Source organism: Marmota marmota, unplaced genomic scaffold (genome assembly GCF_001458135.2).
Source record: "Marmota marmota marmota unplaced genomic scaffold, marMar, whole genome shotgun sequence".
Classification (NCBI taxonomy): Eukaryota; Metazoa; Chordata; class Mammalia; order Rodentia; family Sciuridae; genus Marmota; species Marmota marmota.
In genome coordinates, this window is record NW_026000005.1 from 22,247,868 (window position 1) to 22,274,148 (window position 26,281).

A 26,281-nucleotide genomic window follows, 5' to 3' on the forward strand; every position below is an offset into this window, starting at 1 on the left:
AGTGAGCTACATCCCTGGCCCTTTTTATTTTTTAATTTTCAGACAGGGTCTTACTAAGTTGCTTACAAGGCCTTGCTAACTTGATAAAGCTGGCCTCTAACTTGTGATCCTCCTGTTTTAGCCTCCTGAGCCGCTGGGATTATAGGCAGATGCCATTAAGTTTTCATTACATCAGTGAAATGATTAGAATTTTTACCTTCAAAAAACAATGGATTTATTTAGTTTAGATAGGTGAATTTACATATGTAATAAAAAAATGAACATTTATTGAATACTGACAATGTGATGGGATTTATGCCAAGGCCTTTCCATACATTATTTTATTTAATGTTCACAACAACCCTATGAAGTGGATATAATATTATTCCTAGTTTGCAGATGAGAAAACTAAAGCTTAGAATGATTGCCCAACTTGATAACTAAGTGTAAAGCTGAAATTCAGGGCTAGATCAAATGACTACAGAATACTCCAACAGATTTGTGCAGTTTTACTAACTGACCCTTTCACTAAACACTTCTGGTTGGTTGGTTTATTTATTTTTAAGATGGAGTCTCTCTGTTTTTCTCAGGCTGTCCTCAAACTTGTGGGCTCTATCAGCTTCCAGGTTAGCTAACTTGATAAAGTTGGCCTCTAACTTGTGATCCTCCTGGAACTATAGGCTTGTGCCTCCATGTCTGGCTTTTTCTGTTTTTATTTCAAGTTTTAGAAAAAAAAAAAAAAGTAGTTTTGTGTATACTTGAACTCCAAAATTGTTCAGAGTTTGACAACTTAATCAAAAATTTCAAGATAACTTTAGAGTTTATATACTGTGATTTGCTATTGGCTTTATTTCCCAATCACTCTAATTCCTGTTTTTGTTTTTAATTAAAAGCCTTTATATTTTTTTTAACATTGTTTAGGCTTATAGAAAAATTGAGCAAATAATAAGACCCCATCCCCTACCTCACCACAACACACAGCTTCTCTATTATTAACATCTTGCATTAGTATGACACATTTCTTAATTGTCAAACTAATTCTATTGATACATTATTATGAACGAAAGTCTATAGTTTACATTAAAGTTTACTCTGGGCTGGACAGTTTTGTGTATTTTGATAAATACATGATATCATGTATAGTATCATAAAGAATTATTTCAATCACCATAGAAGTCTCCTGTGTTTCACCTATTCATCCGTTTTCCTGCCCCATTTATACACCTAACAACCTCTGTCAACCACTGATCTGTTACAGTGTGTATAGTTTTCCCTTTTCTAGAATGTCATATATTTGGAACCATAATGATATGTAGCCTTTCAAATTGGCTTCTTTCATTTAGAAACAAAAATAGGCATTGAAGTATTCTCTGTGTCTTTTTGTGATTTTATATTTCATTTGTTTTTGGCTTTGGTGGTGCTAGGGATAGAACCTAGGGCCTTCCATGTGCTAGGCAGGTGCTATACCAGTAGGTACACCCCCAGCCATTTTTTTTTTTTTTTAAGTCACCAAGAAAACCTCCATGGGCTAGGGATAGAGCTCAGCAGTAAAGTACTTACCTCACATGCACAAGGCCTTGGATTCTATCCCCATCACAGAGACAAAAAAAAAGTTTCATTTATGGATATGCCACAGTTTATTTATTCACTCACCTAGTCAAGGACATCTTGCTTTGAAGTTTTAGTAGTTATGAATAAAGCTGCTGTAAATATCTGTGTATGAGCATTTGTGGAATACAAGTTTTCAATTCCTTTGGGTAAATACCTCGTAGTAGAATAGCTAGATTCTATGTGTAGCTTTATGAGAAACTGCAAATTATCTTCCAAGGGATCTGTACCATTCTGCATTCCAGCAGCAATGAATGAGAATTCCTGTTTTTCTGCATCCCATCCTTGCCAGCATTTGATATTGTCAGTTGTTTTATTTTAACCATTCTAATAAAATATAAATGTTAATAATGGCATCTTATTGTTAAGATTTAGTTTGCCATATGCTGTTGGACATCCTCCCATGTGTTTAATTGCCATATGTGTATCTTCTTTGATGAAGTATTTCTTCAGCTCTTTCAACCATTTTAAAAATTGTATTCTTTTTCTTATTGTTTTTATAATTTGTTGTATATTAGGGATACAAATCTTGTATTCTTTTATAAATACTTTCTCTTAGTCTATGGCTCATCTTCTAATTCCTTTGACTTTTTCCCCACTGAAGTCAGAAATTTTTAATTTTAATGAAGTCCAGCTTATCAGTTATTTCTTTCATACAGCTTATCAATTATTTCTTTTATAAATTGTGCCTTTCATGCTATATTTGAAAGTTATTGCCATGCCCAAGATCATCTGGGTTTTCTCTTATATTTCCTCTAGGAATTTTGTAGTTTTGGACTGTACATTTCTTTTAGTCAGCATTTTTGCCACTGTGGCCAAAAGACCTGACAAGAATGATTAGAGGAGAAAAAGATTATTTAGTACTCACAAGCTTAGAGGTCTCATTCCATAGACAGCCAACTCAATATCTCTGAGCCTGAGTGATACAGAATATCATGGCAGAGGAAGGCAGCTCAGGACATGGCCGTCAGAAGCAGAGAGAGCTCTGCTCACCAGGAACAGAATATAAACCCCAGGAGCATGAAGTCACACCCTACCTGCCTATAGTTACCACCCAGTTAATCCATATCAGTGGATTAATCCCCTGACTAGATTAAGGTGCTTTTTTAAATTTTTTTTTTTAGTTATTTTTGGACACATGCCTTTGTTTTATTTATTTTTATGTGGTGCTAAGGATCAAACCCAGAGCCTCGCATGTGCTAGGCAAGTGCTCTACTGCTGAGCCACAACCCCAGCCCCTAGATTGTCTTTTATAATCCTATCATTTCACCTCTGAAAATTCTTGTATTGTATAACATATGAGTTATTGGATAACAGCTCATATCTTTTTTTTATTTTTTATTTTTTTGGTACCAGGGGTTGAACCCAGAGGCACTTACCCACTGAGCCTCATCCCCAGCCTTTTTTAAATAGTTTATTTAGAGACAGGTCTCACTAAGTTGCTAGGGCCTTGCTAAGTTGCCAAGGCTAGCTTTAACTTGTGATCCTCCTGCCTTAGCTTCCCGAGTCACTGGTATGACAGGCATGTGCCACTTAACCCAGCTACACCTCATATCTAAACCATAATATTCTTCCCTTACTCCCAAAGCTTATGCCCACCTCACAATGCAAAATGCATTTAGTTCATTTCCAAGAGTTCTTATAGTCTTAACATAAGTTCCAGCATTGCCTGAAAGTCCGAGTCTCCTCTGAGACTCAAGGCAAACTCTCAGCATGAGCCCCTGTAAAAATCAATATCCAATATGTAATAGCACAACAAAGTAAACATTTCCATTCCACAAGGGAGAAATAGGGGCATAGAAAAATGGGACCAAAGTAAGACCAAAATCCAGTTGAGTAAAAAAGTCCTGTGGCCCCACATCCAGAGTCTAGGGCACATGGCATCGTAATGTTCTCTCCAAAGGGCTTATGTTGCCTCACTCCTATGGCCTTGCTGGTTGCAACCTTCATGATCTCTCTTGTGGCTTATTTCTGCTCGATTCCTGCAACATTTCTTGGCAGATATTCTATGATACAGGCATTTCTTCATCTTGGGTGTCTCCACTGCAGCTTTGGCTTCCTTTTCACTTTTTCACATATCACATATTCAACGGCAATCCACAAGGACTCCAACCTGCTGCACTGTGTTTCACAGTGCAGACCTTCCTTTGAAATCTTAGAAAACACTTCATGGTCACTACCTCCAGCATCCTTCATTCTTGTAAAACCAGCTTCATGTTGTTGACACCAAGGTCTGCTGCCATTTTGAGCAGTAGCCAAGTCAAACTGGGACAATTGCATCAGCAACTTCTGAGTGCCTGCATGTCTAAGTATCATGAAAAAACTTCCCGTTCTCCCATCCCCAGAAATCAGGTGCCCTTATAGTCTTTTCTGAAAGGAATTTTTACTTTTTTTTTTTTTAGTTATAGTTGGACAATATACCTTTATTTTATTTATTTTTATGTGGTGCTGCTAGGTAAGTGCTCTGTCCCTGAGTCACAACCCCAGCCTGGAATTTTTACCCTTGGGCCTGAAATGTGCTGATGTCAGCTTCTGGAATGCACATTTTCCACATTTTTACATCTTTGAAATTAATATTATTTATAACTAGTGGTGTATTATAGTCTCTGTTGGCCAAAGAGCAGGTTCTGCTATGTCTTTACCCATACAATAGCACCAGTATCAAAACTTAAAAGGATGAGTCCCAGCCACTTAGTGACAGTGGTGGAATGCTATTTCAACTTTTGAAACCTAACAGCTACAAGGAAGGGTTTTGGAGGGGAAAAGAAGGCAGTTATCAGCCATGTTTCATCAATACTTCCAAAACTGGATTAAAAAAGATTTGTTCTACATAATTGCAAAGCCATCTTAAAAGCTCAGTTTTTTAAAGATAAGATTAAGGGGCTGGGTTTGTGGCTCAGCGGTAGAGTACTCGCCTCGCATGTAAGAGACCCTGGATTCGATCCTCAGCACCACATAAAAATAAATAAGTGAAATAAAGGCATTGTGTCCAACTACAACTAGAAAATAAATATTAAAAAAAGATAAGATTAAGTTCCTTAAGAAAAAATTGAATACCAGTGAGTGAATTGAAGTGATTGCAAGAATTAGATTCTGAATGCAAAAGGATAACTTAGATTTTCCATGTATTTTCCCCTTATGTATTTATATGCACTATTTAGTTAAGATATTTTTCTATGATAAAAATGTTTAAGTTTAAAAAGACCCTTTCAGTAATTATGAAATAAAACTTTCAAGTGATAAGAAAATATGTATCATTGTTTCTCATCTTTTTTTCTTTCTTAGTGGTTCGTAAAATAAGGGTACACTTAAATTCAGTGGCATCTGGGGCTGGGGTTGTCAGCGGTAGAATGCTCACCTAGCATGTACGGGGGCTTGAGTTTGCTCCTCAGCACCACATAAATAAATAAATAAAGGTATTATGTTCAGCTACAACTAAAAAATAAATATTAAAAAAATTCAATGGCATCTTAGATTGGATGTAATACAATATTTTTATTGTACATTGCTGGATTTTGTTTACTGATTATTTTATTTGGATTGTTATATTTATATATTTATGATTGTTTTAAAACAGATTTTGTTTCTATTCAGGTATGGTGAGGCCAACAGAACAGGAGTCGATTGCCTTTGAAAAGATAGTTTATTACTCACAGCTTCCAAGAGGAGAGGGACATGCCATACCACATAGGGCCACACAAAACAACACAAAGGTTGGTAGCAATTAGAAAGTGGGAGACTACAAAAAAAACAAAACAAAACAAAAAAAAAAACCTGAATTGTGGTTTTCAAGAAAAAGAATGGGCGAACAGGGCAAGCAGACCAAGTAGGTTTAATATTGGCTAGTTTTAACCATTTCAATGGACTTAGGTGTATTGGCTGTCCCTTCTTGTCTGATACCTGGCCCTAAAGTAATTAGGACAAGGAAATAGTGTCCCAGAGGGTAAGTGCCCCATAAAGGAAGTTGATCTGGGTGTTTTGTGTCTGGATTAGTTAGTTTGCATAGAAAGGGCAAGTTTATAGGAGAGTCTAGAAATTGGTTATTCCTGGGAGGAGGAGTTCTTCCAGAATTGCAAGGACCTAGTGCATATAGCAATTAAAATTGTTCTATAGATTTTCTTCCTTGTACTGTCTTTGTCAATTTTGTCATGTAGGTTATAAAATAAGTTTCAAGTAATCTCTCTTTACAATATAGAAGAGTATATATAAGATTGGAATTGTTTTTTTTTAAAAAAAAAAAAAACATCGTTTTTTAAAACTTTCTTAAAATGTCTTGCCTTGGGTTTTTGTGTGCGTGTGGGTGGGAACATTTTTCACATTCAATTTCTTTAATGTATATAGGACTGTTCAGTTGTTACAATTCTTCTGTAATCTGTTTTGGTAAGTTATTTTTTTTTCTAGGAATTTATCCATAATATCCCTATCTTTTGTAGTTAGTCCCTTTTTTTGTTGTTTTACTGGCATTTTTTGTCTTTCTTTTTTCTCTCTTGCTAAATCTTTTTCTCTTTCTCAGATAATCAACCTGTGGCATTATTGGCTTCTCTTTTTTAAAAAATATCCATTTTTTAGTTATAGGTGGACACAATATCTTTTTATTTATTTTTATGTGGTGCTGAAGATTGAACCCAGTGCCTCACACATGCTAGGCAAGCACTCTACCTCTGAGCCACAACCCCAGCCCCATTGGCTTCTTTATTGTGTCTTTATGGTCTATTTCATTGAATAGATCTCTTTAATATGGACTTTCTTTGTATGTGTCTGCATTTGTATTTCTCACCTTAAAAGTTGATCAATTGGTTCATTTTTTTTCCCCAAGAAAGTGGATTAAATAAATTTTTATTTTTTAGTTGACAAAAATTATATTTATTTATGGTACAACATCATGTTTTCATATATGTATAAATTGTGGTATGGTTAATTTGAGCTGGTTAACATATGCATTATCTTGTATACTTTTCTGTGTGTGTGTGTGTGTATGTGTGGTTGTTGCGATAGAAACCAGGGCCTTGTGCGTGCTAGGCAATTGCCATACCCACTGAGCCACATCTGTAGCCCTGCTTAACAGGCTAAAATCACCAAGAATCTAGTTTACAGCAACTTTCAAATATTACAATTTATTTTTACTAATTATAGCCATTGTGATGTATAATATAGATCTCTTGAACCTTTTCATCTCATACAATTGAATTTTTTTTCCTAAAATAAAATTTTAAGGCTACAAATTTACCTTGAAATTTTATGTTAGTTGTATCAAACAAGTTTTTAATTATTTTATTTATTTGTTTTTATGTTGTGCTGAGAATTGAACCCAGTGCCTCACACATATTAGGCAAGTGCTCTATCATTGAGCCATAACCCCAGACCCTTCCAACAAGTTTTGTTACATAATATTTTTATTATGTTTCCAATCTAGTATTTGAAGTTCTCTATGAGTTCAGAGAAACACGTCCTTTAATTGTCAGGAATGGAGTTTTAAGTATGTCCAATCAATCAAGCTTGTTCTGTTTATTTTCATGTTTTTTATTTGCTTAACTTAAGGTAGTTATAATGAACCATTGTACTTTGACAGTGCATTTGTCTATTTAGCCCTAAATTATATTCATTTTTAAAATGTTTTCAAAGGGAAATTTAAAAATATACAGAAGTAGAAACAAACCAATGCCTGTTAGTCATTTATCAATTTTATTTGTTTGTTTTTATGGCACTGGGGATTGAACTCTCAGGGGTGCTTTACTACTGAGCTATATTTCCAACCCTTTTTAATTTTTATTTTTAGTCAGACTCTTACTAAGTATCCCAGGCTGGCCTTGATCTTGGAATCCTTCTTTCTCAGCTTCCAAAATTGCTGGGATTATAGGTGTATGCCACTGTGCCTGGCTCTCATTTACCAGCTTTAACAATTATTACTGTATGGTGGTCTTTTTTCATATTGTACTACTTTATCTGACCTTGATGTTCTTTGAAACAAATCCTGGACATCATAACATGATATAATTTTATCCATAAATATTAACCTTACTGTATTATCATTCATATACCTTAAAAACACAGCAAAAATTACTTAATATTGTCAAATATCTGTTCACATTCATATTTTCCAGATTGTCACACATACAAACATATTATAATATGTCTAACTCTAACAATATATACCTAAATATAGATTTTTTTAAATGTGTTAAGTATGTGTATGATATATATATAACTGTTCTAGTGCAAATGAAGTGGTATCTTACTGTTTTGATTTGAATTTTCTTATGACTAATGACACCAATCTTTTTTTTTTTTTTTCATGTGCTTGTTGGGCATTTCAACATGGTTTTTTTTTTTTTTTACCATGTTCCTTAAAGAAATATCTTTGCCCTTTTTATTTATTTATTTATGGTACTGGGGATTGAACCTAGGGGTTTGCTTCCTCTGAGCTACATCTCCAGACCCCTTTTTTTGTTTTCCTTCTTAAATCAGGGTCTCACTAAGTTGCCCAGGCTGGCCTCAAACTTGGGAGTCCTCCTGCCTCAGTCTCTGGAGTGCTAGGATTATTGGCATGTGCCACTGTGCCTGGCCAGCTTCATTGTTTTTCATGTGGATATTCACTTGTCTGCAGCACCATTTATTGAAGAAAGTGTCTTTTTCCATTTAATTCTTTTGGTGTCCTGTCAAAAATCATTTACTCGTCAATATAATAATTTGTTTCTGGACTCTCAGTCCTGTTCTATTGATATATAATTATCCTTATGTCAGCACCATGTTTTTTTTTTTTTTTAAGTTCTTTTCATTAAACCCAGGACCTCACAGATAATAGGTAAGTGCTGTACCACTGAGCTACTCCCCCAGCTGTAAAATTTTTTCTTCTTTAATTGTGTTCATGAATGTTTTTTAGTTTCAGTGTATAAGTGTTTATAATCTCCTTGGCTAATTTTATTCCTATGTATTTTATTCTTGTTGATTCTCACAGCTTTTGCTTTTCTTTTTTTTGAAAAACAATAGAGTGGACAGCCACACAATATTTTAGGTCAACTTTTTAGTTTTTTTTTGTTTGTTTGTTTGTTTATTTGGTTGGTTGGTTGGTTTTGGTACCAGGGATTGAATCCGGGGGTGGTTTCCATTGAGCTACATCTCCAACCCTTTTAATATTTTATTTTGAGACACGATGTCACTAAGTTGCTTAGGGCCTTACTAGATTGCTGATGCTGGCTTTGTTTCTTAAACCTCTTTGAAAAAATTTTATTCTCAAGTAATATAGTGAACAAAAATTTTTAAAAGAGTGGAAAACTATTTTTTAAATGCTCTTCTATAACCCAAGAAGTAACTATACGTTGTTTTGGAATTTTTATAATAAATTAGATTAAGATGCAAGTGATTATTTAAAATCCTAAAGGGAGAACTGAGGATGTGACTCAGTGGTAGAACATTTGCCTAGTATGTGTGATGACCTAGGTTCAGTCCCTGGTACCAAAAAAATAAAACAAAATTCTAAAGAAGAAGCAATTTAAAGATATTTATACTTATATATCAAAATAGGACTGATTTTATAACCTTACAAAAATCATCTCAATTGAAAATTACTAGGTCTTAATGATGCAGAAGTATTTTGTATACATATTTCTTCATTTTCCACGTTTTGCCAAGCTAATATTAACTTGTGTGATTATATTGTAATGGTAAGAAATGTATACAGTAATTCTTCCTTACCTGCATGTTCATTTTCCATGGCTTCAGTTACCTACAGTCAACCATGGTCTGAAAATATTAAATGGAAAATTCCAGGAATAAACAGTTCATAAGATTTAAATAACTTGTATTACAGGATATTGTTTGTTTGAAGCAGAGTCTTGATTTGTTGCCTAGGCTAGTCTCAAACTCATGATCTTTTTTTCCTCAGTCTCCCAAGTAGTTGAGATTATAGATGGGGCCACCATACCCAGCTGAGGATGTTGTTAAAATTGTTCTATTTTATTATTAGTTATATTAATGTCTTCCTGTATAAATTATGTTATAATTAAATGTGTATAAATTAAATATTATCCTAAGTGTGTATGAATAGGAAAAAATAGCATATATAGAGTTTGATACTATCTGAGATTATAGGCATCCCCAGGGGTATTTGGAATATAGTCCCCATAAATAAGGGAGGCTTTTGTGTACATAATTCCCATCTACACAATCTCTTGAGTAGCTGGGATTACAGACATGTGCCGCCACACCTGGATCAGACATCTTTTCTAAAATTATATAATGTGACAATATGACATAACCAATTTATAAAGTTAAAAACCTTTATTTGCATTAAATCATTCTGAAGTGAATAATTTAAAATTATTTGTAAGGGTGTAGGAACCCTCCTACACAAAAGCAATTTTAATAAGCCAGTATAGGGGTATAATTAAGAATAGGATGAGGAACTACAAAATCCTAATCTTTACTCTTTCTTGAATGTATTCTAGACAGAATTCTTTGCCAAGTCATTTAACAAAAACATTAACTTTATTATTAATAGATAATCGTAATAGAAATGATTTTACCTAAATTGTATAAGGTACCACAGTAGGGAAAATGAGGGATTTGTTTAAGATAAAATATTCCATAAAAATGTTAAATGCTCAGTTGATCATGTATTTAAACTCTTTCAGCTACTAAACAGTAGGAGAAAATGGAATTGAGTATGATGCCAGCATGGAACAGTCTAATGATTCATTAAGAGTCAACTGTAATGATGGTGAAGAGTCAAAAACAGAGGCTCAGGAATTTGAGGTAGAGATTCAGCTGGGAATTTTTTTCCTCTCTGAGATAAAACAAGATTCTATTCATTAAGCAACTTTTTATGCTTAACAAAAGTTATTATATTTAATGGTTTAAGAATCGTAATGTTTAGTTACCCACATATTCTGTCATACATTTAATTTTATGAAATAAATTTATTAAAATAAATTTTATTAAGATAAAATTGACCATGAGAATGTATCCTAAAATGATATATAATTTAACATCGATTTTTCTTGCATACAAACTTTTATGAATATGTTTAAGCATTACTTTAATAAAATTGAGATAAAATGAAAATTAAACATTCACTTGAGAAATACCTTATGTGAATTGAAAACTCTTGCAAAATAAAAATGAATAATTAACTGAAAAAATAAGTTACCATTTTTATTATACACATTCATCTTTTTTAAAAATTGTAACAGTATATTTTACAAAGACTAAATTGTTTTGTTTTCTTTTCTTTTTCTTTACAAAAGCATCTAACCTGTATGGACTCTAGGGATTCTTCTTTTGGACAAAATGATTCTCCTACAGTTTTGCCCATTTCTGATCCTCAAGCAAATAATTCACTCATTTCACAGAATATACAAGGGCCCCTAACTCAGACACAGACTCCTTCTGCAGAGGAGTTCCATCTAGTAGATCAAAATGGACAATCTGTTCCATATGAACTTCATTCACTGGGGGATTCTAATGCACAAATGGTGAGTGTACTTTATAAATAACCACTTTTATGCTATTTAGCAAAATGTATTAATTGATGACCTTGTTTTCTTAACACTATTGACTTACATTGTGTTATTGTGTTAATATTGTACTAATGATTTGTGGGGGGGGTACTGGGGATTTAATCCAGGGGGCTTACCACTGAGTATATCTCCAACCCCCCCCCCCCTTTTTTTTTAGACAGGGTCTTTCTAAGTTGCTTAGGGCTCCTCTAAATTGCTAAGGCTAATCTTGAATTTGTAATCTTCCTCTCTTAATCTCCTGAGTTGCTGGGATTACTTAAAGATGTGCACCACCTCTCCTGACTGTGACTTTTCATTTTTTATGTAAGGCTTTTAAAAGCTTTTCTTTCAGGACTACAAATAGTATTCAATCAATCCTTCTCAGCCACTTACATCTGGGCGTACTGATGCTTTGAGATAAATTGGAAATTCAGCATAATCTGTAACTAGAGCTAAGTGCCCATGTTTCCACAAAACTGACATTTTTCACAATATATGCACTAGATTGTACTCAAAGTTATTGGTTTATCAACATCTCACTCATTGATTACATGCAACATGCTGATTTCTCTCTTAAAGAAAAAGAAAGCAATGGAGATACCACTGGTATACTGGAAATTAGACCCACCCTTCCTGATATTTGTAGGTAGATATGTATGTGTTGCATGAATAATAATGCTTACAAATGAAAAAGATAAGAATGCTGATTTAAACCATTAGCTAAAAGTATTTTTGACCAAGTTACATAATTTAAGTAATTGAAATAAAAATTCTTTTTTTAAGGGTGAAAAACCTATACTTATAAACATTCACCCAGTATTTTTTCTTAATAGTCTTATTTTGATTATTTAGTTTTGTTTATGTGGTGCTGAGGTTCGAACCCAGTGCCTCACGCATGCTAGGCAAGTGCTCTACCACTGAGCCCCAGCCCCAGACCCTGAAATAAAAATTCTTGAGAAAAACTTATAGTTAACTCTGTTTAATAAGAGTATAGGTAGGGGGTGGGGTTAGGCTCAGAAGTAGAGCACTCAAGTAGCATGCATGAGGCACTGGGTTTGATCCTCAGCACCATATAAAAATAAAATAGATATTGTGTCCACCTATAACTAAAAAATAAATATAATTTTTTTTAAGAGTATATATAGGGGCTGGGATTGTAGCTTAGCGGTAGAGTGCTCACCTAGCACACGTGAGGCACTGGGTTTGAACCTCAGCACCACATAAAAATGAAATGACAATATTGTGTCCACCTACAAGTAAAAATTAAATATTTTTTAAAAAAGAATATATACATAAATAGTACTATGAAGAATAATATGTTTCATCTGTTTGCCTAAATTTTCCATATCTTCACCAATGTATATTTGTTACTTTCATAATAAGAATTATTATTTTTTTTAAGAGAGAGAGAGAGAGAATATCTTTTTTGTAGATGGACACAACACAATGCCTTTATTTTTATGTGGTGCTGAGAATCGAACCCGGGTCCTGCCCATGCTAGGCGAGCGCTGTACCACTGAGCCACAATCTCAGCCCCAAGAATTATTTTTAAAAGCATAATAACTTCAGTTATATATTATACCACAGGGAAACAGCCATGTTACCTAGAACTAATCCTTGTTTCTGTTCCTAGAGTATTCGAGAGTTTATGACATTTTGCTTCTCCCTGAGTCTGCTAAATTGAGTTTAGATTCTTGAGTGGATAGTAATTGATGGGGATGTAGCTAAGTGTAGAGGACACCTTTTTGTTTGTTTGTTTGTTTGTTTTGTCCCTAGTGCTAGAGATTGAACCCAGGACTTTGTGCATGTTAGGCAGGTGCTTTAGGACTTTAGCACTGGACTTCTCTAAGAAGTCCTTTTTGTTTCTATTTAGACTTGATATATTTCTGAGCCTATGCCAGGACTGGAAGGGATAAGCTCCTAAAACCATACTGAATCACCAGCAGAGGTTAAGATACAACAAATAATTTATATGTGAAATAATGGCATTTTATTTTATTTTTATTTTTTTCTTTTTGGCAAGGGTACCGGGGATTGAACTCAGGGGCACTGAACCACTGAGCCACATCCCAGCCCTATTTCATATTTTATTTAGAGACAGGATCTCACTGAGTGGCTTAGCACCTTGCTTTTGCTGAGGCTGGCTTTGAACTCTTAATCCTCCTGCCTCAGCCTCCTGAGCTTCTGGGATTACAGGCATGTGTCACTGCACCTGGGAAAACAATGGCATTTAATTTTTCATGTCCAGAAGATCAGAATGTGATATTCTGGGAAACTTACTGGAGCTTTATGCGTTATTTTGTTTGCTTTAATTAACTATTTTATTTGTTTACTTATTTATTTTGAGACAGTATCTCACTATATTGCTCAGGTTGGTCTGGAACTACTGGGCTTAAACAGTTCTCCTGCCTCAGTTTCCTAAGTAACTGGGACTACTGCAGTTTTAGGTTCACAGTCAAATTAAGCGGAAGGGACAGATATTACTGCATAAATAGCCCCTGTCCTCACATATGCATAGTCTCTCTCATTATCAACATCTCCCATCAAGTGGAACTTTTTGAAAGCAATAGAATTTTTTCAATATGATTATTTTTATTTAGAAGCTATCATGGAACTAGTAAAGATTCTGTGATGAATAATTATGAAATAGATGAGATTTTGGAGTAAAGTAGTGTTGATATTTTGAGTTTGTTGGAACTATTATACACAAAGAGATCATTAAGTATAAGACTACTCAGCTAAGATTAATATTTTTATTAATTTTATTTATTTTTATGGTCTGCCTCAAATAGATATTGCCACAGATGACTCTTTAAACTTGTTTGTTTTCATAGCAAAAATTAAATATAATTAGTTATTTTTTTAATTAGGAAAATAATGTTATAATCGCCATTGTTAAATTACATGAATTGGAAATAGTTTTTTAGGTACCAGGTGAAATAAGCAAAAGAGAGGGTAAATGAAAGTGACTTTCACTGTGCTTGGGAAGCGGTTTCAAAATTAACACCTGTGGTTGTTCCATAGGTGTTTTAATAAAAAAATTTTCATATGATTAAGTAAATTATGAAAAATTACATGTATTTAATTTGATTTAAAATAATGCAGCACTTTTATTTTCTAAGAGTGAAGGAAGTCATATTTTTTCACAGGTGTTTAATCTTGTAAGGGGAAAAAATTTAAAACAATATTATTGCTCATGCCTTTTAAGTTCAGCAAGATTTTTTATATTGTTTGTTTTTGCTTCAAATATTGAGAGGCAGTATGGAGTAGTGATTGTTTATAAGGAATCCAATTACTTGGATTTGAAATTTAACTTGCTTCTAAAAGTTTAGTTTACTACTAAATAGTTCTGTGTAATTTTGCATGCATTATATAACCTCTATTTGATAGTTTCCTCATTTATAAAGTATATATAGTTAACATATATGTGATAAGGATTAAAGGAGGTAATTAATATATCTGAAGTCCTGTCACTTAGTATGCACTCAACAAATGTAAGCAGTTGTTATCACCAGAGTTTACAACTGCTTTTTCATGTTGAAGTAATAAGAGGTATGGCAAGATATTTTTATTTCAAGAAATTTGATAAACACTGGGGGGAAGAATAATTTCTGGGAAAAATTTATGATTTTGTTTAAAGTATTTTGCTGAAGTTTTTCCCTCCTAATTCATTTTTTGTCTAATTTAAATTCACATTTTTTTCAAATGACCCTTTTAAACTTAGGATGCAGTCTCCATCAAACATCAGGAATGTTCTCCTGTTCAACATAATGAGGAGTAAATCTAGGAGAATGGGTTTCAATGATTTAAGAATTATCTGTACCAGAGAGGTCAGAAGACTGAGTATGAGTAGTACAGTAAAACTGCCAATAGGAAACCAGTATTAGGTAATAAAGTTTATACGTAGTCCAGAAATGTATTTTCAGTAGTATATTAGCTGTATTGTCAAATGGTAGACTCCAAATGTTTTTCTTCAATTTCACGTGCCTTTTTAGTTAATACTCCTCTAAATTTGAGACAGTGGGTTCAATTGTTAAACTAAAATAAAAAGTATAATAAATTCCTATGGGGCACTCCATAGTGTTCTTTATGGACCCAGACAGGTATACAAGTGCAGAAATAAAAAATAAATCTCATTTAGTTAGACATCTAACAAATTCACAGTTTGAAACTAATGAAAATGACTTAAAATATATAACAGGTAATTGCCACACAAATTTGTTAAATGTGTTAAGTCCAATCAGAGCCTTGTTCAGATTACTGGGTAATTGGACCTTATGCATACACTATAATGATTAAGACCATGGGTGGTTAAAAACATAGGCTGTTGGGTCAAATTGCCTGTTTTGAATCCTAGCTTCAATATTTATCACTTGTGAGAACTTGGGAAAGATTTTTTGTCTCAATGTTTCATCTGTAAAATGGGGGAAATAATATTGATCATAGGGGTAGTTATGTGTTTTAATAATTTACTTAAGTAATCATTCTGTTAAACCACTGTAGGCATATGCATTTGTTTTTGTTTGTTTGTTTAATGCTTCCAAGATGATCGTTGCTAGCCCATCAGAAAATGGACAGGTGCTCCGTGTAATTCCATCTACCCAATCAGGAATGGCACAAGTGATTATACCACAGGGGCAGCTTGCAGATATAAATAGTCCTCAGGGTAAGTAATATTGGGATATAAGGGATTTGAGAATGTTTTAAGGCACAAATATATAGTATGAAATCATCTTATGAAAGTCAGTGTTAACATTGATCTCTTTAGGTAAGATTATGAACTGAATAATTAGAAAAAATTTCTTAGCTCAAATAAATTTCAAGTGCATTTTTCAACTCCTGTCTAGGTTAGCTGTCTATTTCATATTGGAATTCTATGAAGCTGGTTGACTCCTGCTTCCTCCCAAATGACCAGTGAGCATAAAATAAATTTTTCTTAATTATAATAACAACAATAATAACAACAACAATAACAAGAATACAGTGTTTAGTTACAGGAAGTTTTTACATTTGCATTTTTATCAATATTTTGTTATGTGATTCATTACTTTCTTAACTATAATTTTTTTTTATCCTCTTTCCTTTATTCCTTCAAATTCAGAAAGGAGAATCATGCTCCCCATTTATTTTCACATATTCTTTCTTTACATGTTTGATAATATCCCTATTAGTTCTCTTCCTTTTGTTTCCCTCCCTTTTCTATCTATTTTAATCTCTTTTCTAATATTATAGCTACATTGTTTTGTTGCTCCTTCCTAGTTAATGATGTAAGGTAGATATATTTACCTTCTTTTTATGATTCTTTGTCTTTGTTAGCAGTCATTAAAAGTTAAGGAAAAAACATAGTTTGCAAAAACCATTATAAACACAGTATACAAGAAAGTTTTACATGTTCTTATTATATTGTAAAACTCTTTAATATAACAATTTTTTACCACTTTTATATCCTAGATGTACAATATAAGTTCCAAAAATTCAATTATAAAATTTCAATAGTCAATTTTACAAGTTAAATATAAATAGGAGTATCAGACTCATTCTCAATAAAGCATCTTAAGTTTTGTTATCTTTAGCTTCAGAGCACTTCTTTCTTTTTCCTATTATAAACATTTAAGTTCTACCGTAGGTACAGTCTCATGATATTATTCAAGATACTGATGTCACATTTTTCTTGTTCTTTTTGTTAAGATGTCTCTGAAGAGAAACCCAGTGATAGAAACTTACCAGCTGTAAGAGTGGATGCTCCAGCAGACAACACCAGTAGTTACATTCTTCATCCACAAGCATCTCTCGGTTTGCCCAAAAAATCAGCAACCAGGTGAATCAGTGGGAAAGAGGAGCTCATCTTTTGATATAACCATGGAAATCCTTTTTAAAAAATTATCACATTTAAAACTGGCTGACAATAGAAAAGATCAGAAATTCAGAAAAAAAGAGACTCTCTGTAAATGTTTCTAACTATTCTAATGGCTTCTTGCAAAGAACAAGGCTGCTCTAGATGCCATAAATGTCAAAAATGCTACTCTTCCTCAGTAATACTTGCCTGTTATCTTTCTAAGTAACATGAAAGTGTCTAATAGAGTTTTTAAGACTGAAGATATCCATTGTAGAATCTAAACATCTTTAATGGTTTCATTACACTTTTTTTAAAAAAATTTATAGTTATAGATGGTCAGAATTGCCTTTATTTTATTTATTTTTATGGGATGCCAAGGATTGAACCCAGTGCCTCACACATACTAGGCAAGTACTCTGCCACTGAGCTATAGCCCCAGCCCTCATCACATTTTTATCATGCATTTCCTCTTTGTCAAAGTTTGCAAATCTTTTTACTAACGTTTCTTTTAGTTTTTATTTTTGCCTTAAAATAACACTGCTCATAATTTAGAAAAATATTTAAGGTATATTTTTATGTATCTCTACATTAATTGTTCTATGAAAGTGTTTTTGAAGTAAGACAATATTTATGACACCTAATCTTAGATCTTATATAATATTACTCTTAACATGTCACCTGAAGATATTTTATTAGCTCCTTTTTTTATAAATAGAAAATAATTATATAATAAGAGTACAAAATAAGATTTGGAAGAGATATGAAATAATTAAATTTGAGGAGACTACAGGTACGTGGAAGAACAAACTTTGGCCTTTCGGCTAAAAGAAAATAGCAATTATTAAGGAAAATAATAATTAATAAGTCATCTAATAAGTCTGTAGTTATTGTTATAATTTTTTATTGATGATCTTAATATGTTATTTTTAACACTGGCTAAATAGATGAAGCAATTGAATGTGTTTTGTGTGTAGATATGTTTAGAACTATATGTTTATATATATATATATATATATATATATATATATTCCTTCCCAGAATGCTTGAAGAACCTTTGCTGGCTCCTCTTCAACCACTTTCTTCTAACACACCTATATGGGCCTGCCGACTTAGGAGCTGTGAGGTGAGTTAAAAATAATCCTTACCAGGTCTGGGGATGTGGCTTAATGGTAGAGCGCTTGCCTCCCATGTGTGAGGCATTGAATTTGATTCTCAGCACCAAATAAAAATGAATAAGTAAAATAAAGGTATTCTGTCCACCTACAAAAAGAAATAATAATAATCCTTACCCAGAGTTATTTAACTGGTTATTTATCACATTTCATCCCAAAATGCTCACTTTCAGATATAGCTAATAAAGCTGTATCTGTTATCCCTTGTCTATGTTTATATTAAATAAGATATCATCTATTATCCTTTAGAAATTTTAAGCTTTTTTTGCAGGGGGTCAAGTACTGGGGATTGAACTCAGGGGCACTCAACCACTAAACTACATCCCCAGCCCTATTTTGTATTTTATTTAGAGACAGGGTCTCACTGAGTTGCTTAGTGCCTCACTTTTGCTGAGGCTAGCTTTCAAGTTGTGATCCTCCTGCCTCAGCTTCCCGAGCTGCTGAGATTACAGGTGTGCACCACTGTGCTTGAAATTTTAAGCTTTGTAAAGCAAAGGTTATATAAATCCCTTCACACTTCACTATTGTTCCTTCTCTTGCAACTCTCTTCACCTGTCTTCAATGAAATTTCACTATCATTTTCCTCTATTTTAAATTTTTGGACTGTTCCTTCACTTTCTTTGCTTGTACTTACTTCATGTTAGAAATTCTTCAAGGCTCACTTTGGCCTTCTTTTTTTTTTTTTTTTTAACATTTTATTTCTTGGAGGACTTATCTGTTTTGTTGACTTTTAAGTCTAACATTTATAAAATGATTCCTAAACCTGTCACCAGTTCCTTAATTCTTGCTCTTGTTTCAAATCTCTGGCTTCTTAATTGAACCTATATTTGAATTTTACCTCAAATTCATTGTATCCCAAACTGAAATCATCTACCGTACCATTACTAGCTCCTAAATTCTCTGTTTAATGATAAATACCATTTCTTAGACACTTAGGTACGAAGTTTTAGACTAATTTTCTTCCTTTCCCATAGGGTCTCAAATAGATTAATAGGTACCTACTTGGTTATTTTAAAAGTTTTTCCTTTGGGGCTGGGATTCTAGCTCAGAGGGAGAGTGTTCACCTCACATTCTTGAGGCACTGGGTTTGATCTTCAGCACCACATAAAAATTAAAAAATAAAGATATTGTGTCCACCTATAACTAAAAAAATATTTTTTAAAAAAAGTTTTTCCTTTAAAGATTCTTTCCACCCCACATTCTTCCATAGACATTGCTATTTTGTACTTAGTCACAGTTAGAGACTCCCCCTAGTCTCCTTGACTCTTCCATTTCTAGATCTTAATTTGTATTTTTCTAAAATAACATTATTTTTTATTTTTTTAGTTGTGGATAGACACAATACCTTTATTTTATTTATTTGGTTTTTTAAATGTGTGCTGAGAATCGAACCCAGGGCCTCGCACTTGCTAAGTGAGGACTCTACCACTGAGCCACAACCCCAGCCCTAAAATGACTTATTTTAAAATATTGCTTTCATTGTCTTTTCTCATTACCCAATAAGGTCAAACAGGAATTTATCTCAGAGAAGGATCTTCATAAAAAGAATATTGAAGCTGTCTGAGGATGTAGCTTAGTGGTAGAGCCCTTGCATAGCATGCTTGAGGACCTGGATTTTGATCCTCAGCACCACAAAAAAAAAAAAAAAAATTCTTATGTAATGAGAAAATTATTTTGCAGCATTTTTATAGGAGATACAATCACAATTTTCATAGGGTCTCAAATAGATTAACAGGATCATTTCAAAAATAATCTTAGTTAAAAGAAGCCCCACAGGCTGGAGTTGTAGCCAGGGGTGGAGTGCTTGCCTCACACGTGTGAGGCACTGGGTTCAATCTTCAGCACCACAAAAAATAAATTTAAAAAGGTATAGTGTCCTTGTACAACTAAAAAAAAAAAAAAATTTAAGCTCCCCAAGGACTAGTACTTTGTGGCTAGTTTTATGCTTATCTGGATTTCATCCAGTAGAATTTTAAATATATGGAAGAATGGGCACATTACATATTCTTCAAGCTGTTTTCTGTCAATGTTATTTCTCTAAAACAAGACTTTTTAAAGATGCTGTGGCAGTGGATTTGGCATTATATTCCTTAATACTCTACCTGAAGAATATCCATCTTCTATACTGGTTGAATTCAGAGCAGACCCACTAGTCGACTAGTGACAGATTAGTGACCTGAGTGAACAAAAGACATTCTCCTATGAAAGCTGATAAGTCTTTGGTCTTGGACAACCATCTCTATAATTTACCATATTTGCTAATAATTTTGTTATTTAATTTCTTTCTACCACATGCAGAAAATTGGAGATTCATACCGTGGCTACTGTGTAAGTGAAACTGAATTAGAAAGTATCCTAACATTTCACAAGCAGCAAACACAGAGTGTTTGGGGGACCCGCCAGTCTCCAAGCCCAGCCAAGCCTGCTACACGCTTGATGTGGAAATCCCAATATGTTCCATATGATGGAATTCCATTTGTCAACGCAGGTACTTTTTAAAATAATTATTTTAAAAGATTCATTAGCAGCTATAGTCCACTATGATAATGTGATTTTTCTCTGGTGTTACAATTTCATTTTGGTAGGTAACAACTGAATGTTAATTGATGAAAATGTACATTAAACTAAAAAGAAAATTTATATTAAATATAACCAACTACTTGGGCTGGGGCTGTAGCTTAGTGGAAGAGCATTTGCCTCACATGTGTGAGGCACTGGGTATGATCCTTCGCACCACATGAAAATAAACAAATAAAATAAAGCATTCTATCCATATATAACTACAAAAAATTTTTTAAAATATATAACCAATTACTTTATGTCGTAACAAGTGAAGAGATGCTGCTTCCTTTATATATTATGCTTTTAAATAGAAAATAAAAATATTGATATTGAGTAGACCTTTTTAATAAAATATAAAAAGATATTCAATTATTTTAAATATGCATATCTATTGTGGTTCCCTCCTACAATCCATATAGTCTCTCCTTTTTTTCTTTCTTTTTTTTGGTTCTGGAGATTGAACCCAGGGGTGCTTATTGAACCACATCCCCAGCTCTTTGTATATTTTATTTAGAGATAGGGTCTCACTAAGTTGCTTAGGGCCTCACTGAGTTGCTGAGGCTGGCTTGAACTCAAAATTCTCCTGCCTCAGCCCCCTAAACTGGGATTACAGGCAAGCGCCACTGTGCCTGGCTTTCTTCTTTCTTAATTTGTCTTTTAGTACAAATCTGTATTCATTTTATGTAGCTTATAACCCTGGAGTTACTATATAGGATTTGTATATTGTCTGAATTTAATATATAGAATTCTGATGTTAAAGTTCTCAAGCATTTGGTGTGTTACAGTATTCTTAGATACTGTGTAGTTTACTAAGGTAGTAGAGTTTCAAGCAATCTCTAGATAACTACTGTAGGACTAGTCACACTCCAAAGAACATAAAAATAAGTGATTTAATTCAAGATTATGGGAACACTAATATAACTGTAAGAGTTGCAGTCTCATCCTGGACCTCTGAGATTAATAGGAAATATTTAAGTCTGGGGGTATAGCTCAGTGATCCAGCACTTGTCTAGTATTCATGAGGCCCTGGTTCTATCCCCAGCACTTAAACAAAAAAATATTTAAGTGAAGATAAGATAGTAGTAGATAGCTACTACTGCCTGGGTTTCATCAGTATTCCAAAAAGAAATGAAGCATAAAAATGAAACTTGGGGGTTCTGGGATGGTGGGTCAGTGGTAGAGCACCTGCCTAGCTTGCGTAAGGCACTGGGTTCAATAGAACTCCATTGACAACAACAAAAAATAAATAAATACATAAATGGACCTGGGGGCTGAGTCCATTTATTTAATACTCTACCTGAAGAATATCCATCTTATATACTGGTTGAATTCAGATCAGACCCACTGGTTGACTAGTGACAGACTAGTGAAAGACTAGTGGTAGAGCACTTCCCTATCACATGTGAGGCACTGGGTTTGATCCTCAGCATCACATAGTAAATAAATAAAATAAAGGTATTGTGTCCAACTAAAAAAAAAATGAACCTGAAGTAGCTCAGTGCATAGGTCAGCATGCATGAAGTCTTGGGTTTCATCCTTAGTATTGCATAGTAGAAAAAAAAAATAACAAACTTGAAATCATGAAGTTCTCCTTTTTCCTTCCCTTATTTTAATCTCCTTAACTCTATAGAAAGCCATTACATGAAGTTGGTTTGTCTCTTTTTTTTTTAAATAGTTGTAGATGGACAATCTTGGTTTGTGTCTTTTCAATTTAAGTGTTTATATATTTATAATTACAATAATGTATTTTATTTAAAAATATATAAAAAGGTAAACTATAGATATTATTTTGCAAAATTTTCACTCACCTTTGTATTTTGAGATCTATCCATATTTATGCTTATAGATCCTAGTTAATACAATTTAATTAAAACTTATAATATTCTAGTGTATGACTATTTTTCCATTAGCTATCATTTAGTTTGTTTTCAACTTTTTGCTATTATAAAGAATGCAGGGGCTGGGGCTGGGGCTCAGTGGCAGAGCGCCCGCCTCGCACATGTGAGGCACTGGGTTCAATCCTCAGCACCACATAAAAATAAATAAACAAAATAAAGATATTAAATCCATCTATAACTAAAAAATATTTTTTAAAAATATTTAACTTTAAAAATATTTAACAGTAGTTAAACTTACACAATATATGTCCTCTAATGAAAAGTATAGTTTGGGGAGTGTATACCTGAAACTAGAATTGCTGATTCTGAAGTATGCCCTTTTCATCTTTGCAAGATTATCTCTAATCGCTTTCTGAAATAATTACTGTGCTCTGAAACTTCTGGGGCCAGATTAATTTTAAAATTCTGCATTTTGGGAATGTAACAAGCTAATGTTATAGAACACTCCTTGTAAATGTCCTATAGAAAACATCAAATATGGGGCTGGGGTTGTGGCTCAGCGGTAGAGTGCTTGCCTTGCATACACGAGACCCTGGGTTCAATCCCCAGCACCATATAAAAATAAATAAGTGAAATAAAGGTATTGTGTCTAACTACAACTAAAATATATATAAAAAAATATTAAAAAAAAAAGAGGGGGCTGGGGATGTGGCTCAAGTGGTAGCGTGCTCGCCTAGCATGCATGAGACACTGGGTTCGATCCTCAGCACCACATAAATATAAAATAAAGATATTGTGTCCACCTAAAAATACTAAAATAATAATTATAAAAAAAGAAACTATCACATAATCAAATAATAATTCCTTAAGGGTAGTCACTATAAGTGGAATAAGAACTATAAATAGCTTTACATAGTTTAGATCAGGTTTTACAATCAATTGAATTCCAAAAAATACTGTTTTCTGAGCTTTTTAGATTTGCTTATAACTAATTTTCATTCGTGTCACCAATGTATGAAAATTTTTCTTTCCCACATTTAGTCCATGACTTTGCATTGCCAGACTTTAAAAAATATTTATATTACGGAACTTTTTGTGTGTGTATTAATGTACACACACATTAATATACATAAGATGACATAAGAAACCCCAAGACTCAATTCTAGATAGGGCAGAGAGTTGGGAGGGGTAGGGAGAGGGCAGGGGGTTAGAAATGATGACAGAATGAGATAGACATCATTATCCAAAGTACATATATGAAGACACAAATTGGTGTGAATATACTTTATACACAACCAGAGATATGAAAAATTGTGCTCTATATGTGTAATATGAATTGTAATGCATTCTGCTAATATATATTTAAAAAATCAATCAAAAAAGAAGCCCCAAGAGTCTATGCAGTGGTCGTTCATATCTGTAATCCCAGCTATGTGGAAGACTGAGGCAGGAATATCATGTTTGAGACCAGCCTAGGCAACTTAGGAAGACCCTGTCTCAAAAATAGAAGGGAGGGGGTGAAATCTAGGACATAGTTCAATTACAAAATATTTGCCTAGCATGTACCAGGCCTTTGGTTCAATATCCAGTACTGGGGGGGAAGAAAAGGAAGAAGAAATCCCCAAAAGTATGAGTATCTTATCTATTATGTAGCTTCAGCTTCAACTATCAGCATATGGTCAGCCTCATTTCATCTATACCTCTACTCACTTCTTTATTCCCCCAGATGGTTTTACAGCAAATTCCAGAGATTATATCATGTATAATTACTAAAGCACATAGTATGTTATAAATTTCTTTTCATCTAAAGATTTCTCTCTTTTCCCCTCAGGCAGTTTGTCCTGTAGAGTTTGCTGTATTCTGGATTTTGCTGATTCTGTTTCTGTGGTGTAGTTTAACACATTCTTTTATCTCCCATGTTTCTATTAACTGTAAGATTTAGAACCTTGATTAAATGCAGGTTTGGTTTTTGCAAGAATACCTCATAGGTGTGCTATGTACTTCAGATAGCTACCTATGTACCTATTTGTGGTGTTCAGACTGATCAGTGAATTATTTTGGAGTATTGTTAAACATTTTTATTTTTGCTAATCTGAGGAATGTGAGATAGTATTTTACAATTATTTTGATGAGCATTTCCTTGCTTATTAATTAAGTTGAACATTTTTTATTTGTACAGTTATTCTTTCTTTCCTTCCTTCCTTCCTCCCTTTCTTCCTGCCTATTCATAGACTTTGCCAAGTTTTCTGTTTGGCTATTCCTTTAATTTCTTTATAAGTGTGCTATGTACTTCATATAGCTACCTATATGAAGAGAGAAGGGAGGGGAGCACTCATGGCTGGGTTGGAGCAAATCCCATGTTAACTGCCAGGCCACAAGTTTCAGGCAGTGAAGGGGACTCATGCAAGTGGCAGGGTTAGGGTTAGGGTTAGGGTTAGGATTAGGGTTGGGTGTGCTAAGTACTTCATATAGCTACCTATGTACCTATTTGTGGTGTTCAAACTGATCAGTGAATTATTTTGGAGTATGGTTAGGGTTAGGATTAGGGTTAGGTGTGCTACGTACTTCATATAGCTACCTATGTACCTATTTGTGGTGTTCAGACTGATCAGTGAATTATTTTGGAGTATGGTTATAGTGAGGGTTAGGGTTAGGGTTAGGTGTGCTATGTACTTCATATAACTATCTATGTACCTATTTTGTGGTGTTCAGACTGATCAGTGAATTATTTTGGAGTATTGTTAAACATTTTTATTTTTCCAAATCTGAGGAATGTGAGATAGTATTTTACAATTATTTTGATGTGCATTTCCTTGTTTATTAATTAAGTTGAATATTTTTTATTTGTACATTTATTCTTTCTTTCTTTCCTTCCTTCCTTCCTCCCTTTCTCCCTGCCTATTCATAGACTTTGCTCAGTTTTCTGTTTGACTATTCCTTTAATCTTTAGTTTTTGAAAGGATTTCTAGTTCTTTATATTTTCAATTGAAATTCTTTGTTAAATGTATTATAAAGTAGTATTTCTCTTGGGGCTGGAGTAGTGGCTCAGTGGTAGAGCACTTGCCTAGCATGTGTGAGGCACTGGGTTCAATTCTCAGCACTGCATATAAATAAATAAAATAAAGATCCATTGACAACTTAAAAAAAAAATTTAAAGTAGGATGTTTCTCATACTGTTAGCTTTCTCCTTTTACCTTAAGTAAAAGAAGAAAGTTAACAGTATTATTATTATTTTTTTATTGGTTGTTCAAAACATTACAAAGCTCTTGACATATCATATTTCATACTTTAGATTCAAGTGGGTTATGAACTCCCATTTTTACCCCGTATACAGATTGCAGAATCACATCGGTTACACATCCACATTTTTACATAATGCCATATTAGTAACTGTTGTATTCTGCTACCTTTCCTATCCTCTACTATCCCCCCTCCCCTCCCCTCCCATCTTCTCTCTCTATCCCATCTGCTGTAATTTAATTCTCTCCCTTGTTTTTTTTTCCCTTTCCCCTCACAACCTCTTATATGTAATTTTGTATAACAATGAGGGTCTCCTTCCATTTCCATGCAATTTCCCTTTTCTCTCCCTTTCCCTCCCACCTCATGTCTCTGTTTAATGTTAATCTTTTTCTCTTGCTCTTCCTCCCTGCTCTGTTCTTAGTTGCTCCCATTATATCAGAGAAGACATTTGGCATCTGTTTTTTAGGGATTGACTAGCTTCACTTAGCATAATCTGCTCTAATGCCATCCATTTCCCTGCAAATTCCATGATTTTGTCATTTTTTAGTGCAG

General features: G+C 33.6%; 1 protein-coding gene across 7 annotated transcripts in view; it reads left to right on the forward strand.

Moving 5' to 3' along the window:
- Carf (calcium responsive transcription factor) overlaps nt 1–26,281 on the forward strand; it is a 53,899-nt gene that overhangs the window by 2,814 nt on the left and 24,804 nt on the right. For 4 of the 7 annotated variants that reach the window (XM_048808331.1, XM_048808332.1, XM_048808333.1 and 1 more), the window contains exons 2-8: nt 5,182–5,300; nt 10,218–10,338; nt 10,830–11,057; nt 15,627–15,747; nt 16,770–16,899; nt 17,956–18,040; nt 20,388–20,577. In XM_048808331.1, coding sequence (XP_048664288.1) covers nt 10,261–10,338; nt 10,830–11,057; nt 15,627–15,747; nt 16,770–16,899; nt 17,956–18,040; nt 20,388–20,577 — 832 coding nt within the window. In that variant the 5' untranslated portion in view covers nt 5,182–5,300; nt 10,218–10,260. Of the gene's footprint in view, nt 1–5,181; nt 5,301–10,217; nt 10,339–10,829; nt 11,058–15,626; nt 15,748–15,928; nt 15,996–16,768; nt 16,900–17,955; nt 18,041–20,387; nt 20,578–26,281 lie in introns of those variants that run through there. The other 3 variants (XM_048808337.1, XM_048808336.1, XM_048808335.1) reach the window with 2 other exon arrangements.